The 16147-nt window shown below is 38.7% G+C and overlaps 1 protein-coding gene and 1 long non-coding RNA gene across 5 annotated transcripts in view; both read right to left on the bottom strand.

The window, feature by feature from the left end:
- Window positions 1-8340, bottom strand: part of LOC309488696 (uncharacterized protein) — a 28647-nt gene extending 20307 nt beyond the window's left edge. The window contains exons 1-2 of the mRNA XM_082157033.1: window positions 8200-8340; window positions 6782-7037 (exon numbers count right to left, since the gene is read on the bottom strand). Of these exons, the coding sequence (XP_082013159.1) occupies window positions 6782-6839 (58 nt within the window). The 5' untranslated portion in view covers window positions 6840-7037; window positions 8200-8340. The remainder of the gene's footprint in view (window positions 1-6781; window positions 7038-8199) is intronic.
- Window positions 8341-10133: 1793 nt separating this feature from the next.
- On the bottom strand, window positions 10134-14113 carry LOC309509420. 4 transcript variants are annotated; one of them, XR_014209896.1, is made up of 8 exons: window positions 13840-14113; window positions 13623-13728; window positions 13454-13526; window positions 13299-13371; window positions 12659-12749; window positions 12468-12566; window positions 12126-12248; window positions 10134-10524 (listed from the first exon to the last, which is right to left on the bottom strand). It is a non-coding gene; the product is annotated as an uncharacterized lncRNA (long non-coding RNA). The 4 variants fall into 4 exon arrangements; XR_014209897.1 differs by having other exon boundaries at window positions 13454-13522; XR_014209894.1 differs by having other exon boundaries at window positions 13623-14113.
- Window positions 14114-16147: the final 2034 nt, after the last annotated feature.

Genomic DNA, 16147 nt, shown 5'->3' with positions numbered 1-16147 from the left:
TGACGTGGGTGTCGTCTCTCATCGTCTTTTCTTAGTCATGGGAAAAAAGGTCGTCAACGAACATTTTTCGTCCTAGTTTTCGTTAACGAAATTAACACTGTATAACATATCCGCACCCTGGATCAGAACGCCTGGCACATGCGCCTCCCTCAGCAAGCACAGGTTGTGCTGGGAGTCGACCAGAGAAAAAAAAATTCTCTGCCATGCTGTGCAGGTTGTGTGACCTGAGACCACCCTGGAGGTTTATGTACGACACCACTGCCCTGTTGTCCATCCAGACCAGAAAGTGGCGGCCGCCCTGAAAGATGTCTCCAGGCACCAAATAGAAAGCGTGCGCGCTTCGGTAAGGCGCGCTCTCATGCGTACCGAGTCTATTTCTATACCCGGGAAGGAGATGTTCCGGCTGGGAGATAGTGTGCTTTTGGAGAAATTGTGCTTTTGGAGAAATTGATCCTGAGTCCCAGGCATTCTAAGTGGTTGAGGAGCCAGGCTCTGGGAGTAATTAATAGCTCCTCCGATTGGGCTACGATGAGCCAATCGTGGAGGTCTGTGAGCAAACTGGAGTGAGTAACCTCGTTTTATTATGTTCAACACCCATTTTGATATTTCGGGGATAGCCTCCCAGGCTTCGGCCCTCATAATTAGGGGTTGGATGAAGACGGGACCCGGGTCGCTGTGAGAAAGGTGCACGGCCATCCGTTCATAGGAGTGGGCACACAGTCTACATTTATTACCTTCTTTTTCCTGATAGGGGAAAAAGATGACACCGTGTTGGAAGTGTTTATATGTAGGGGCTAGAGGTGTGCGATATATCTTTTAGATGATAATATCCAAATTGTTGTCTGGACGATATGCAAAATTGGGATATCGAATATTTCATAATTTGTACAATCCGACCCCCCAAACATGAAAAGAGCTGAAAGAAGTTAAAGAGAAAACAAATAACGCATACTATAACCTTCTAAACAATTATATGTAGCGATTTTTAATTCTGTAGGGCAGTACTATTCCCGGAAGCAACCTCCGAGTGGCCCAGCCCATGGTCCCGTGTCGTCAAAAACGCACATTCATAAGTAAATTCGAACAGAATAGTGCGCGCAGAAGCACACGCGCAAAACCGTTTTGTAAAATGATATATGAATTATTTTTATTTTATCATATGTCATTTTACAAAAGGACATTTTACAAACCTACGTTTTGCGCATGTGCTCCTGCACTCACTTTTTCAGTCACAACAACACAGCAATCAGAGGAGGACGCGCTGAAAACTGTAATGCTGTTCTCTTCCTTCATAACTCGTACTGAGAAGGTTTGAGTTGCAGAGGAATTTGTGACTGTTTCACCTGTTCAACCACATCAAAGTTTTGTAATTAGTAAGTCCGTGCTTTTTCTCTTTTTGTTCTTATGTGCTGAAGGCCGGGCCGCTGTGCCTTGGTGAAACGGTGTTTGTACATGAAGAGCTCTTTTCCAAAACGCTATAAACCTAAAAAGCTGCATCAAAGAACCAGCAAAAGTAATGATTATGAATATGTAAAATATTGCAATAAGACATTTTAACTGTTTATTAATTTCTGTGTCGGTCGCAGAGATGAAGTTGACGATATTGACTCGCGATCTTCGCAGTTGGCTAGTGAACGCACCGGAGAAATGCACATTTATTAGGCTACATAGTTTGTTTGTTTTTTTATGGTTTTGTTTAGACCCAGCTTTTTGTAAATATATTTCACATTTTTTAGGCCTGTGAGGCGAGTAGGCTACGGTTCGGTTCATGATGATATAATCTCCAGTTCAAGCACCTTATGTTGTGATTGCTAGCCTATATTTACTGTTTATGTATTAAATCCAGGAAATTGGTTAATGAAAAAAAATATTAAAATTAAGATACAATTAATACAAAATGAAATTCGTTTTAAAGAAAGGCTTTGTGCTTTCTGTTTTGAGGTCTCTGTGAAAGTTTGAAAGTCTTTTAGTGCCGCTTTCAGAGCGCTCGCGTCTATAATGGAGAACTGTCACGTAATATTGTTTTTTCCTCATAAATGCAAATACGAAAAATAAAAGACAAAAGACTTTTTTAAAAGGACAAACCATCAATTTTTGGGCAAAAAATTATGGATTTATAGCGTTTTGAAAAGAATTTTTTTTACTTTTAATTTATCATCAACAATATTGTTGTTTGATTTAATAATCACTGTTGCAAGAGGTGCCTAGTTCCGTTTTTTTTATAAAAATTTTTTGCAAGTGGAAAAAGTAGGGGCAACCTAAGATTCTGTTTAGTTAGCTCATTTATTGTTTTTTCTATAGCCTACAATAATAGGTCAAATGCAGCAAGTCAAAAGACCAACTGGACCTTCTTTGCCAGTGTGCACACATTTCTTTGAAGGATGGCAAAAATATCGCCTGAATATCGATAGAGATATTGGAAAAAAATAGAGATATTTTGTCAATATGTCCCACCCCTAGTAGGGGCGCGCACATCATAATGGACACCTGAACTACACTGGCAGCGTGAGCTGGCTAGAGACTGTATGCACAGTGTTTATGTTTGGAGGTGCAGAGCTTGTGGTGGGCACACCTTCTACGTTTGTTAAATTCGCAGCATATGATGGCGAATTGGTTACTGTGGGGACAGTGCTTGTGTGTAGGCGTGCAAACTTTATAGCGGGCACATGACCTACATGACACATGGAGAAAATAGCTCTTTTCTTGCTTTATTTGTGTCGCTGTGAAAACGGCGTTTGTTTGCAGGCGAGCGTGCTTCACGGCAGATTCGTTTGCTGCAGAGTTTCCAGAGTTTTCAGCCACCTGAACAGAGGGAACTGGGGAATGTCTGAAGGATTTTCGAGAGATCGGCCCGTCCTCGGCGGGACTTGAATTCTCTCTTTTTCTCCCTGTGGCTAGGATGGCTTACGAGGCTCAGGGTCCAACGCAATCCTGGTTCGGGTTCCCGCCTCTCAACGGAGCGCGCCTAGCAGAGTAGGAGCGGCGACGGACTTCAGCCGCTGGGCGGGGGCTGGGTGACTGGCGGCGCTGACTTGGGCTGCTGTTGAGGAGGCTTCCTTCTGGTCTGGCAGCTCGAAGCCGAGCTTCGCCTGTGATGCTTTCTGCGCCTTTGTGTAGCGCTCGGAGAAGCTCTTAATGGCCGGGCCAAAGAGACCGAAACTGGAGATGGGGGAGTCCAGGAAAGCCGCCCTATCTACCTCCTTCATATCTGTCAAGTTCAACCACATGTGCTGCTTGAGATCCTCCCGATGGCCTGGGCTGTAGACTTCGTAGCCCGCAGGGCCAGGTCAGTGGCGCTACGCAGGACCTTGAAAGCCTCTGATTCAGGTCCAGACTCGTCCAAGGAACGGAGAAGTTTGGCCTGAAAGACTTGCAGGACAGCCATCGTGTGAAGCAGCGGCGGCGTAAGGCGGCGCCTTCCACGACTTAGTAAGTCATCATGAACTACGGGGAAGAAGGGGGCGGGTCGCTGCTGAGGGGTCTGTCGGCGCCCTTGCAGGAACCACTCGTCGAGCCTGCTGCGTGAGGGTTGTTGGGGTGGAGACCAGTCGAGCCAGAAGTCTGCCACAGCCTTGGTGAGTACGCGGAGAAATTCCATGTCGATGTTGGTCCTCACGCTGTCTTGTGTAGACGGAGGGGGGCCAGAAACAGTTGGTTTTTTGGGGAGAAATGTCTCAGTGTTTTTTGTCCATACAGTGAAAGATGTGACGAACTGGAAGTTGTCACCAAAAATGGTTGTGATGTCCACAGGAGAGCGATGTTGTCACAAAATGAATTGAAACAAAATGAAAGAGGAATATAGAAAGTCTAGGTCTTAAGTTATATGGGAAATCTCTTGAAAGAGTTAGGGTCTTCAAGTTTCTTGGGGTCTGGGTAGATGAGAAGCTAACGTATAAAGAACATGTATGTAGAATGGTGAATAAATGTGGAAAGGTTATTAATATTTTGAGGTGTTTGGTGGGATGCTCTTGGGGTGCAGACAGGAATCTTATGCTGATCATTGTGATAGAGTGGGACACTCTGAAGGGGGTAATACTGGTCTGACAGTTTCCTTTGACAGGGCTCCGGTCAGAGAGAAGGGCACGGAGAAATTATTCCAGCAAACTTTATTATTGAAGTTTGGGTACAAGCATTGGTGTTCAAATCGGTATATGTGTATGTGTGTGTGGTCTATAAAAGAAACAAAGAATGAAATAATATTAGTCACAATGTACAAAAATATACAGTAATATCCGATACAATAATAAACATTGAATCAGAATACTGAAATATAATAATTTGGTCAAATAACCTGAAAAGAGTCATAAACAACTAATATACAGGCATACAAAGGGTTAATGAGGCAAAGTATAGATACTAAATGGATTTGGTGGTCTTCGCTTCCCCCTAGTGGAAGCGGGCGCAACTGCATCCCATGCGCTCAGCACGTGAGGGGCGCATGGCCAGGGAGTGCCGAACTACACTCTAGGTGCGTCTGACGGTGACACAGAGGCTAAACACGATTTATCAGTAGGACTAAAGGGCATAAGAAATTAAATATAGCACTCGAAAATACAGCTTACGACTGAAATAATATAAAGGAAACAATCTCCAGTCTAACAAGGCTCATAACAGTCACGTGATACCTATTAACTTAAGAAATACACACGAAAGTAGCAAAACCATGCGTATAATATACTTAACAGGAAAACAGGTGAAAGTAGACAACATCTAAACAAGTCCGATGGCAATATTTACATCTTAGTGCAGGATGAAACTTACTTTCGCTCAGGTTACGCACACGAGAGCCACCATCCCACAGAATGCGGAGTCGGGAATGAGGATGTGATGCGCTCGGAAAGGAAATGACATCACTACAGTTTCAAAATAAAACGACAGGAAATAAAAGACTTTCCGACAATCATTTATAAAGCTATGATAAGATCAGTTTTTGATTATGGGTGTCTTGCGTATGGATCAGCAGCTAGGTCCACACTTAGTAAGTTAGATGTGGTTCATGGAAAATTGGCATTCAATTATTTCGTCAAAATTAAAAGCTCTGGGTCAGCTCTTCCTTCAATTTCTTTGTTAGCAGAGTGTTGGGAGTTTAGGAAGGGTGAGAGGTAGACTTAATAGATTCAGTGTTTTACATTCTGTTAAGACATATGCAGAGGAGCTTAAGCTTAATGAAAGGAAAATGGTGCCTTCTGTCTACTGATCATCTATTCCTCATTGGTTACTGCCTGAGGCTGATGTAGATATATCTATTAAAAACTGAATAAAGGAAGGAAGTGTAGGAAATGTTGCTCACTATGTACAGGAGCATCTTAGGAATTTATGGAATAGCTACATAGATATTCATACAGATGGATCTAGAGACCCTGAGAGTAAGAAAGTGGGCTTTGGTTTATATGTTCCTCATTTCCATGTTAGACAGTGTCATAGACTGCCTGATGGTCTTTCAATCTTTACAGCTGAACTGGTTTTGACACTTCGGTACGGAGAACGTGGGCCACGCCCTTTTCGACCGTTGTCTCGACCTTGGCTCGAAAGTGTGGAGGTCTGCGAGCAAACTGGAGCAAGTAACCTCGTTTTATTATGTTCAACACCCATTTTGATATTTCGGGGATAGCCTCCCAGGCTTCAGCCCTCATAGTTAGGGGTTGGATGAAGACAGGACCTGGGTCGCTGTGAGATAGGTGCCCGGCCGTCCGGCTGTCTAATGTTTTCCCTCCCGTGCGAGCAGCGCTCATGTACAGGGGCGCGCGACTCAGAGATCGCGAGCCCTATATAGCATCTATAGTGTGGGCTTTGGTGGAAACTAGCCCCCCACAGGAACAGTTTTCACATGTAGCGGCCCTGTGCAGCTGCACCGCGTTTTAAAAAGTTTGCTTCAATATTCTCGAGGAAAGGAGGTTTTCCCATAGCGTAAGCTAGACTTGCGAAATACGAGAGACCTCTCGAAAGGGAACTATGAATTGTGACAGAAATAGTCAAAGGCTTACAGGTACTACACATCTTTTTCCAGCACTTCAAAACTATAATATCATGTGTTATTTTTAATGTGATAACACATTTTGTTCATCCTTCAAAGATTCCACTAAAACTAAACATTTTAAGATGTAGGAAAACTCTTATTTAAACACTAAATTACCATTGTAAACAGTAGGATGATTATTGGCTATTTTCACTCCCTAATGTCAATTTTTTCGCTCATTTTGCTTTTAATGAATATTAAGACATTATGAATGATAGTAATTAAAGTTAATCATCTACACCCTAAATTAAGCTTAGTGCTTTATTGTCAGCCCCAGCACCACCAGATACTCTCTGCAGAACTCAGTGGCTCCGGTGCCGCCGCCCTCAGATGCTAGTCTGGAGCCTGTGAACTTAAAGGAACATGCCGACTTTTTGGGACTTTGGCTTATTCACCGTTTACCTCCGTTTACCTCCAGTCTTTGTGCTAAGCTAGGCTAGCGGTGGGTGCGTCAGACAGAGTTACGGCACACACGGAGATGAGAAGTGTATGTATGGACTTATCTAACTCTGGGGGATACGGAGAATAAGCCAAAGTCCCAAAAAGTCAGCATGTTCCTTTAAAATAAAACTGCACATTGTAAAATCTGTACGTTGTCTATTTATTATTAAAGAATTTGTCAGTAAAAAAAAAGTTAGTCTAGAGCCCTGCCCAGAACATTCTGTACCATTTCATAGTTGAACTGTTTATCTAAATGTGATGAAGTGCTTGAATGTTTCTAACATGAATGTTCTTCAGCATCATGAATGAAGAATAAACACCAACCTCTTTGTTCTTCAGGATCTTCAGTGTGTTTCATTCTGCAGGGTTCTGGATCACTCATGTTCTCACTGTCCTCTTTAATAAACTCAGTCTTGGCAGATTTCAGCTCTTCCTGATGCTCTGATGCTCGTCTTCACTTGTAGCTGATGGGAATTTACAGCATTTATTGGGGAATTACTGTGGGAGGAGATTCACTGATGATGTAATTGCAGTGGGAGGAGCTTCTCTGATGATGTATTCCAGCGTGGGAGGAGCTGATCTACCAAAATCAAAAATATCAATTATGTGTTTAAAAAAAAAAAAAGTATCTATTTATTAGACATCCATCTATTTGTATTGCTAATCCTAACATTATTCTGCTTCTTCATTAAAATACAGAAATTAATATAAATAATTTAAATTCTTCCAAATATAAACAATGGTAAGAAAAACAGTTAAAATCATAAAAACAGAAATAAACGTGGATATAGTAGCCAACACCCTCAGTCTGCTGACACCAATGAAATTCTATGAGCTTTAAGTGTCAATGTACAGGAGATCTGAAGACATCAGCATAATAAATGAGGTGAAAACAGGAACTATTGTCATGAAATAAAGAGTGTTTTCAGCAGATCTGTTAATATTGATGAGCCTCAGACTATCAACACTCATTCAACAAGCCATTCAGGATCATCAGCAGATCATCTCACTTTATTCTGAGTGTTTGCTGTTAGAAACACATTATTTGAGTCAGGATACGTGATAAAAGCCTGTAAAACTGCTAGGCTATATTGAAAGACAATACTGTAATCTTTCACAATATGACATGGATAAAACATCAATAACACAAAAACAATCACTAATGACACTCATCTCCATCAACCACTACAGAGAAATAATTATAGCAGTATAATATGTCCACATTAATCTAAATCTAGTTTGATTTTGACATTAATCAAGTACTTAGATCTATCATTAAAATAATATGCGCTGAAACTAACAATGATCATAAAACATTTAAAACTAAAGAGCATCACAAAGTAATATTGTTCAAGAGTAAAACGCTATTCATTTATTAACATGTAGCCTAAGAGTTGATTTAATGTCTCACGTGGGTCATTATAGGCTCAACGTAAAGTAAGAGATCGATTCACATAATTCCCCTCACAGATCTCAAACTTTACCTCTTGCCTCGACATTCAGTAACAGTTCTCACTCCAAACATCGAGACAATCACACAAACGAACACAACATCGCTCAGGTCTGAATGAACTCAACATATTCTCCTCATGCTCGCTGCTGCTGCACTAAATGTTTATTTCAGAAGGAAGACGCCAGAAAAGACGCACAAGTATCGCTGTGATCGATGAAACCAACACAGAAATGAGCCTGTCGCTTAATCAAACTGTAAAGTGTGTGTGATGGTTAAATATGAGAAATACCGTGAACTGCTCTCCTCACCTCAGAAGACTCGACGCTGCGTCCCAATTCGGTACTATCCGCCCTAAATAGTCTCAGAAAATAGAATTAGTACATCCCAGATCGTAGTATGTTGGTTTCAAAGATACCCGTATGGTCTACTATTTCCGGTCAGAATCCGGTTAGAACTACAAACACGAGTGAAAAGTGCTAAAAAACTACAGACATGGAGGACGCGCGAGTCCGGCGGTTATGTAGAGATGTTTAGATAAAGGGGTTTGAGTGATTAATTATCCGTTTCTAACCTGACGAACATGTATTTATTCAATGTTGATGGTTATACTCTCGCTCGTTACACCATGCCATTTTTGTTTTATGCATGTTATGAGTTTCAAAGAAAACAACATGTAGGCAATTATCCATTGTCATTTTGCTTCTCAAAAAAATGTCCCTTAATTTAAGAATATTACTTTAAAAGAAGATTGAAGATTCTTAATATGTCTATGATATAAATATAACTTAAAATCTAAAGTAATCATTTTATTTACATAATTTTAGTTGTTGTTGTAGGGATCAGTTTAGGTAGGGATAGCAACAGAAAAAAAGTTAGGGATAACTGTTGTGGGATTACAAATTTATTAAAATGTTTAATTTAGGTTTACATTGAATTTAGCATGTTAAGGTTAACTGTCTTATGTCATTTGAGAGCAAGTGATATTGATATTAATTTTGTGGACCTAAATATCTGCATTTCACCTCTGCTTTAGCTGGTATCCTATAGCAAATCTGTCTTTATGTTGTATGAATATCACTGGCTCTGTGATCAATTGATTGAGATTTGATTGAATAAATGTAAATGAAGCTGCTGTTCATGTTTTTAATGTTGTTTATTCACTAGTTGTTTTTTTTTTTTGTTTTTTTTTTTTTTTTGAGAAATGTCTCAGTGTTTTTTGTCCATACAGTGAAAGATGTGACGAACTGGAAATTGTCACCAAAAATGGTTGTGATGTCCACAGGAGTAGCGATGTTGTCACAAAATGAATTGAAACAAAATGAAAGAGGAATATAGAAAGTCTAGGTCTTAAGTTATATGGGAAATCTCTTGAAAGAGTTAGGGTCTTCAAGTTTCTTGGGGTCTGGGTAGATGAGAAGCTAACGTATAAAGAACATGTATGTAGAATGGTGAATAAAAGTGGAAAGGTTATTAATATTTTGAGGTGTTTGGTGGGATGCTCTTGGGGTGCAGACAGGAATCTTATGCTGATGATTTATACAGCTATGATAAGATCAGTTTCTGATTATGGGTGACATCAGAACCCGACGTCAGATTGATGTTGGATATTGATTGAAAATAAAAGTCGGGTTGACGTCAGAACCCGACTGATGTTGGTTTCTGACCTCAACCCTATCATTTTCAACCACAATACAACGTCTGTCCAACATTGGAGATCAACGTCAATCTGACATTGGATTCTGACATAAACCTGATTTTCATTTTCAACGTTGGGTTTGGTTTTCTAAATGCGAATTTTGTCACTTTTTTGGAGCACACTAGCTTATAGATAATATTACCTTACCTTATAGGTAAGGCTAACATATTCACACTAAAAGCCAAAAAACTTTAAATAGCACTGTAAAGAGGTTGCTGTAAATTTTACAGTAACTTACTGGCAGCTGGATGCCAGCCAGTAAGTTACTGTAAAATGTTTTACAGTATTATTACTGTATTTTCACTTACAGTATACTGTACCATTTACTGTAATTGCATTTACAGTATTATTACTGTATTTTCACTTACAGTATACTGTATCATTTACTGTACTTGCATTTACAGTATTATTACCGTATTTTCATTTACAGTATTAGTATTGTTTTTTGTTTGTTTTTTTCATTTAAATTTTCTTTTTTTAATTTATGTTTACCCCACCCCCCAAAAAATCACAATAACTCACAAACATTTGTCCTTATAATATTCTTTTTAATCGTTGAACATTTTGTTTTAGAAGTACAAATTACAAATCTTGACCTTTAGGAGCCACTAGCTGAAGAAAAAAAAAGGCAACATCTCCAAAGTCCATAGAATTAATCTCCTGGTGACCATTTATATCTGTAGCATGGCAAAAACGTACACACACTGAAAAGCAAAACAGGCCTTAAAACAATAAAATACAGTCAAAGTCAGTGTTGTGTTGTTACATTTCAGTAATTTTGCCAGTCAAAGTTGACAACCTCTCTGATGAGAAACACTGAGGGTTTCAGGCTGATGCTTTTCTTTGGACCTTTCCAGATTTCCATCTGATCTGTGCCTTTGGTGTTTGGTGCCATCAGGGTTGACTCTCAGAATGAACCTGCAAACACAAGCAGGGAAAAAATATATAATTTTTTCAGACCGGTGTTGGCAGAATTTTCCCTAACCCTCAAACTTGATGCTGCATGTACTTTGGCGTTAATAAAAGCACTACATCTGATTCTGAATCCACCTACAGTAGTGGTGGGGGAAAAATCGATTCTGTTCAGTGTCGCGATATTTTGCGCACGCAATTATATTGATACAGTAGCGCAAAGTATTCCAATATAGGTTATAAGGCTGTGACGGTGGCAGTTTTTTTTACCACTGCGGTGGTAATGGACCAACTACCTGCAGTGGTTGGGGGGTTATTATGAAAATTGAAATAAAAAAATGTAGTTTATTCGAGCAAAAAAGTCTTTATTTGAGCAATTCCGTCAAAGAAGCAACACAAAGCCTGTAAAGCATTCAAATACATATCAGTAAATATTAGAAACTTACATAATAGAAAAGTTAAATCTATATAAAAAAAAAAAAAACTTTCGTTTAATACTTCCACACAAAGACACGTGATTCCACATGAAGCCATACCGCTCTGTGCTTTGAGAGGGATGACACGAGGAGGAAAGAGACCATCGATCTATTTTCTGATATCTTCATGTTTTCTACTTGTTGTAAAAGGTATGAAAAGTGAATTTAATCTTCCACAAGGGCAAGACATTTAAGCTATGTTTGAAATTGCGCTGCCAAAGAGAGCGAAACTAAAAATCAAATAAACTTGACGCGCCGTACATGTCTAATAACAAGCAAAAACTGTGTTGAAATGAATCTGACGTGCAAGTAAAAATGTAGGCTATCTGTCCTACAACGTTTTTCTACTTTACCACAGTAAAGAATGTGAATGTAATAGGCCTAAATAAAAGCGAACCAAGGAAGAAACGTTTATAATCCCCTTCGAAAATCGAGACGTAAGTGAAGATTTTGGGGAAAAAACAAGGTATTAAATGCAGGGATGAGTCACAATTTTTGGATATTCGATTAGTTTATTTAATTATAGAATTATAGTATATCGAATAGGTTGTGTAATTATTCTCTAAAATAAAATCTCCATGTTTTTGGTGCTAATGCGGTGGTGACGCGTTCATATAATTACGTTCTGTAATAAGGTCCTGTGTCCTGAATGTTCAAGGACAAAGTTTTTGCACTAGCCTCCAGTAAATGTGTAGAAGATGTTCACAGATTTAATGTGACATTTGTAGTGAGTTGAGCAGTCTTATTTTTTGTAATGTCTTTGAATAATATGGGGGACATGAATCGCAATATATCGCAGAATCGAATCGCAATACTTGCTGTATCGCAATGTTAGGAAGCGCAATAATATTGAATTGTGGCCCAAATATCGCAATACTATCGAATCATCAAATTTTTGCCAATTTCCACCCCTAACCTACAGGGATGGTATTACCCCATAATACATTACATTAAAATCATTAAAGCTTCATTCTTTTTCAATATTCCTGTAGCTTAGATTTCCAGGGAATGGATAATTTAAATTAAACTTAATACAATGTAAGTTGCTTTGGATAAAAGTGACTTCCAAATGCATGCATGTAAATGTAATGTAATGTAAAAAAAAAAAAAAAAATATATATATTGGTTTACCTGATTCTGCATTCGACAAAATAGACAGCTAATGCTGAAGAGTCGTCTGTTAGCAGTTGTAACTGGATGATGATTCTGCCCTTCATTGTCAGCATCCATGTTTTGCTTTGAGAACAGACTCTCCTGAAACAGATAAAGTCACAGCAGCCTTTTAGTGTTATAGTTTACAGAAAAAAAAACTAAAATACAATAACAGAACTTATTACTAACAACAATAACATGTGGGGTGAAGATGAGGTAAGATATAATGTTGTATGGTGTTTATAGTTTTTAATCAATTAAACAACATTAAAAATATTAGTTAGCAAAACTTTGCTATATTGATAATGGTATATTGCTAACCCTTTCCTCCTCCTTCTCCTCTTCCTCCTCCAACGTCAACCCGTTCTGTGTATTAGTGGAGAGCGTCAGCAGTGATGTACAGTCCGGAGGGAATGGCCGCTGCAAATTCAAAATAAAGAACAGAAAAGAACATGTTTGCCTGCTTAACTAATGCATACTTCAGCTAATTTAGTTGATGTCATCTTACTCACCTGTAGATGTTATCACCATTACGAAGGCAATCACAAAAAAGACTCCAAAATACACCTCCGACATTTCAGACGACATAATTCAGACCACAAACTTGAAAATAAAACAAAAGATGAAATTAACAATGGTGTTGGATAAAGGGTTAGTTTACTCAAAATTGTAAATTCTGTCACCATTTACTCACCCTCAACTTGTTCATAACTTCCATTAAATTATTTAATGTGCTGTATACAAAAGAAGATATTTTAAAGAACATGAGCAACCAAACAGTTACTGGTCCCCATTGACATCCAAAGTATTTTTTCTATTATAGAAGTCCATGCGGACCAGCCACTATTTACCAACATTATTAAAAATATCTTATTTTATATCTTAATAATATCTTATTTTACATAAATGTTCAGACGAAAGAACTTCATGCAAGTTTAGAACACGTTGTGGGCGAGTAAATGATGACATGCATAATTTTCTGTTTAAGGTGTACTACGTTATCCCTTTAACTAAGTTTTACTCAGTATTTACGCTGTACATCTGCCAAAAAGTTGTGAAAGAGGAGACAGAACATACCAAAGTTATTATGCTTCTCTGTTTAATAAGTTTACTTCGGCTAATTTAGGTGAAGGTGACCATAACGTTACATACCAGTTGATGTTATCACAATGAAAAGGCTCCAACACACTCCATCGTTGCAGATGGCATTATCCAGATCACAAACCTGAAAATAAATCATATAGGCCTACGTGAAAATATTGTTTAAAACCCGCACTTTAACAAGGGTTTCGTCTATCTCACTTTACCTCAGTATTTCACGTTGAGTTCGCTGTTAGCTCGGTTAACGTTACCGTCGACTCCGCCCGCCTGATGAGCTAACTTGCGTTAAAGAGGCAGAGGAACACACAGCCATTATTTTTTATAGTTTTAACTAAAGAATATTTCGGCTAATATAGGTGAACTTAACTTACTCACCAGTTAATATTATCACCGTGACAGCGACCCGGCCGACAGTCAGGAAAAAAGACAGTAATAAAGGCACCAAAAAAAACATTCTGACGACAGTCAGGAAAAAAAGACACTAAAACCATTCAGACGAAAACAAAACGATACATCATGTTAGTTTGCTGTTAACATAAGTAAAAACATTTGAAAATGTTTATTTTACATAAAATAGAAATTATATACTAACCTTTTTGGTGAGTTACATGATCTTTTGTCCGTGCATTAACTGCCACTTCACCCCTCAAAAAAACACTTGAAAAGAAATCCCTCTTGCCATTGGTCAGTTTTTCGCGGGCAAGTTCACTACTGTAAATTGATTTACAGTAGTGAAGAATTACAGTAGTGACCCTATATTTTCCCATAATCCTTTGCTGTTTACAGTAACATACTGTATACATATTTTACAGTATCTTACTGTACATATTACAGTAAAATACTGTTCAAATTACAGAAATCCGTTACAGTGAGGGCAATATTTCAGGAAACAGCCATTTGGGTGTCCGAAACCATTGTGGACGTTATTGAGTGACTTATTCAAGCTCATATTCAATCCCACTACTGGAACTGTGTTCTAGAGATAAGTTTGATATTGATATGAGGGTAGGCAGGCATAGATTCAGAGGCATAAGTTACTGTAAGTATTACACACAACAATGCAACAATAATAAAACAATGCATTAACATTTACTTTTTACTTTTGATACTTAAGTACTTTTAAAAACGAGTACTTCTGTACTTTTACTTAAGTAAAAATAGGTCTTTACAACTTTTACTTGTAACGGAGTAATATTTGACCAGTAGTATGGATTCTGTACTTTCACTCAAGTAAGGAAGTTGTGTACTTCGTCCACCTCTGGGTGAGAGTAGACTTAATAGATTCAGTGTACGCGAGAGTAGGAGCGGCTGCAGTGAGAGGAGGAGTGAAAGAAGCGCAGGCAAGCCGGACAGTTCTCATGTCTCGCAGTGGATCTGACACCTGTGAGATCAAAGATGGATATCGCGGGATTCACGCTCGTGCACAGTGTTGCTAATAAACTGGATGGAATTCAAGTTCTGTTGCTTTTATATGAAAATAAATGTAACGAACAAGACTTATTTAATTCCATTCCAAATACATTATCAATCTTTTTTTTCTTTAATACAGACATAGGCTATGTGTTTTATTTATTTATTTATTTTTATAAAAATTACATTGCATAACCCATAGAGATTGGGAATTTTAATCACACATAACGTAGGCCTATACACATAAAACGTGAACATAAATATTTTAAAAAGAGAACAATACATCACGGTTGTTTAAACCAATGAGCATTAAGCTATGTCGTCAGCAAGTCGTTTTCCATAAGGGGCTTGTTCGACTTCATGCAGCTCTGCGCAGAACGATCGGCGGCTGACTTGAAGCAGTGCATGCCGGTTAGAAATTTTGTCCGACTTGATACAGCGCTGACGCCACGTGACTGTGACGTATGGCATCAAAGTACCGCGAGAGCGTTTCGAGAGTAGCCGGAGAACTCAGCCAGCGCAGCTTCTCAAGAGCGGCTGCACTGGGCTGCAGGAGGGCTGATGACGACACAGCTGTTCCACGATTGGCCGGATTCACCGCATGACAACGATCACGTGTGTTTCGTGTTTATTCGAACACCTTTAGTTCCTCTAATGCTCTCAAATCAGTTTATTATAACAGTGAACACTCTTTTCATGTCGTTGTCATGTTATATTGTGTCATGTTTATCAAATTAAAACTGCTTAAAAAACGTAGACTCCACTTCATTGATAGTTGCTTATGTTGAACTTTATTCTTGTTCAAACAGACGCTGTATGAAGCAGTACATAAAGTATTGAATGAACATGTCTCATGAAATGAAACATCTGTGTATTATTTGGCAAATATTGCATTTATTTCACTGCAGCTGTGGTAAAGTATGCAAACACCACGTGAGCGGTCACTACGGGAACCAGAAAGTGTCTGACTTCACGTCTCCGTTTGCAGCTCCTCCCCGCCTGCACGCGGCTACTCTCGCCGATCGGTTACATCCAGCCGCAGCCGATGTCGAACACACCTCATGGGACATTCTACCAGAAACGTACATTATCTGTCCTTGAATTGTTACAGTGAATAAAAAAGTATTTCATCCAAAAATTTCTAAAACTGGCTCATAGTTGATTTCTGTGAGTTGTTCTGTAAAGGAATATGTCATTCAATAGGTTCTCAGATATTTTTTTCTTTATTAAAAACACTTTTGAAAATTACAAATCCTGTCCATGCCCTTGTCCTCAGCCAAATTGGAGCTACAGCTTTCATAGTTTTGTTATGCTACAAACTGTTATTTAAAAAAAAAAAACTCATCAATAACAAGTTTAAGCTGTTATCATTCACATCAACTGATCAAAAACATAAAATTATATATAAATTCTACAAATAAATTCTATTTTACAACTGTCCCCATGTTTTGGTCAGTCCTGTCACGTTTACATAAAACTCTACATAAAAT

This window comes from Leuciscus leuciscus (genome assembly GCF_965113295.1).
Source record: "Leuciscus leuciscus genome assembly, chromosome: 1".
NCBI classification, from domain to species: Eukaryota; Metazoa; Chordata; class Actinopteri; order Cypriniformes; family Leuciscidae; genus Leuciscus; species Leuciscus leuciscus.
This window is presented reverse-complemented; position numbering and strand designations above follow the sequence as displayed.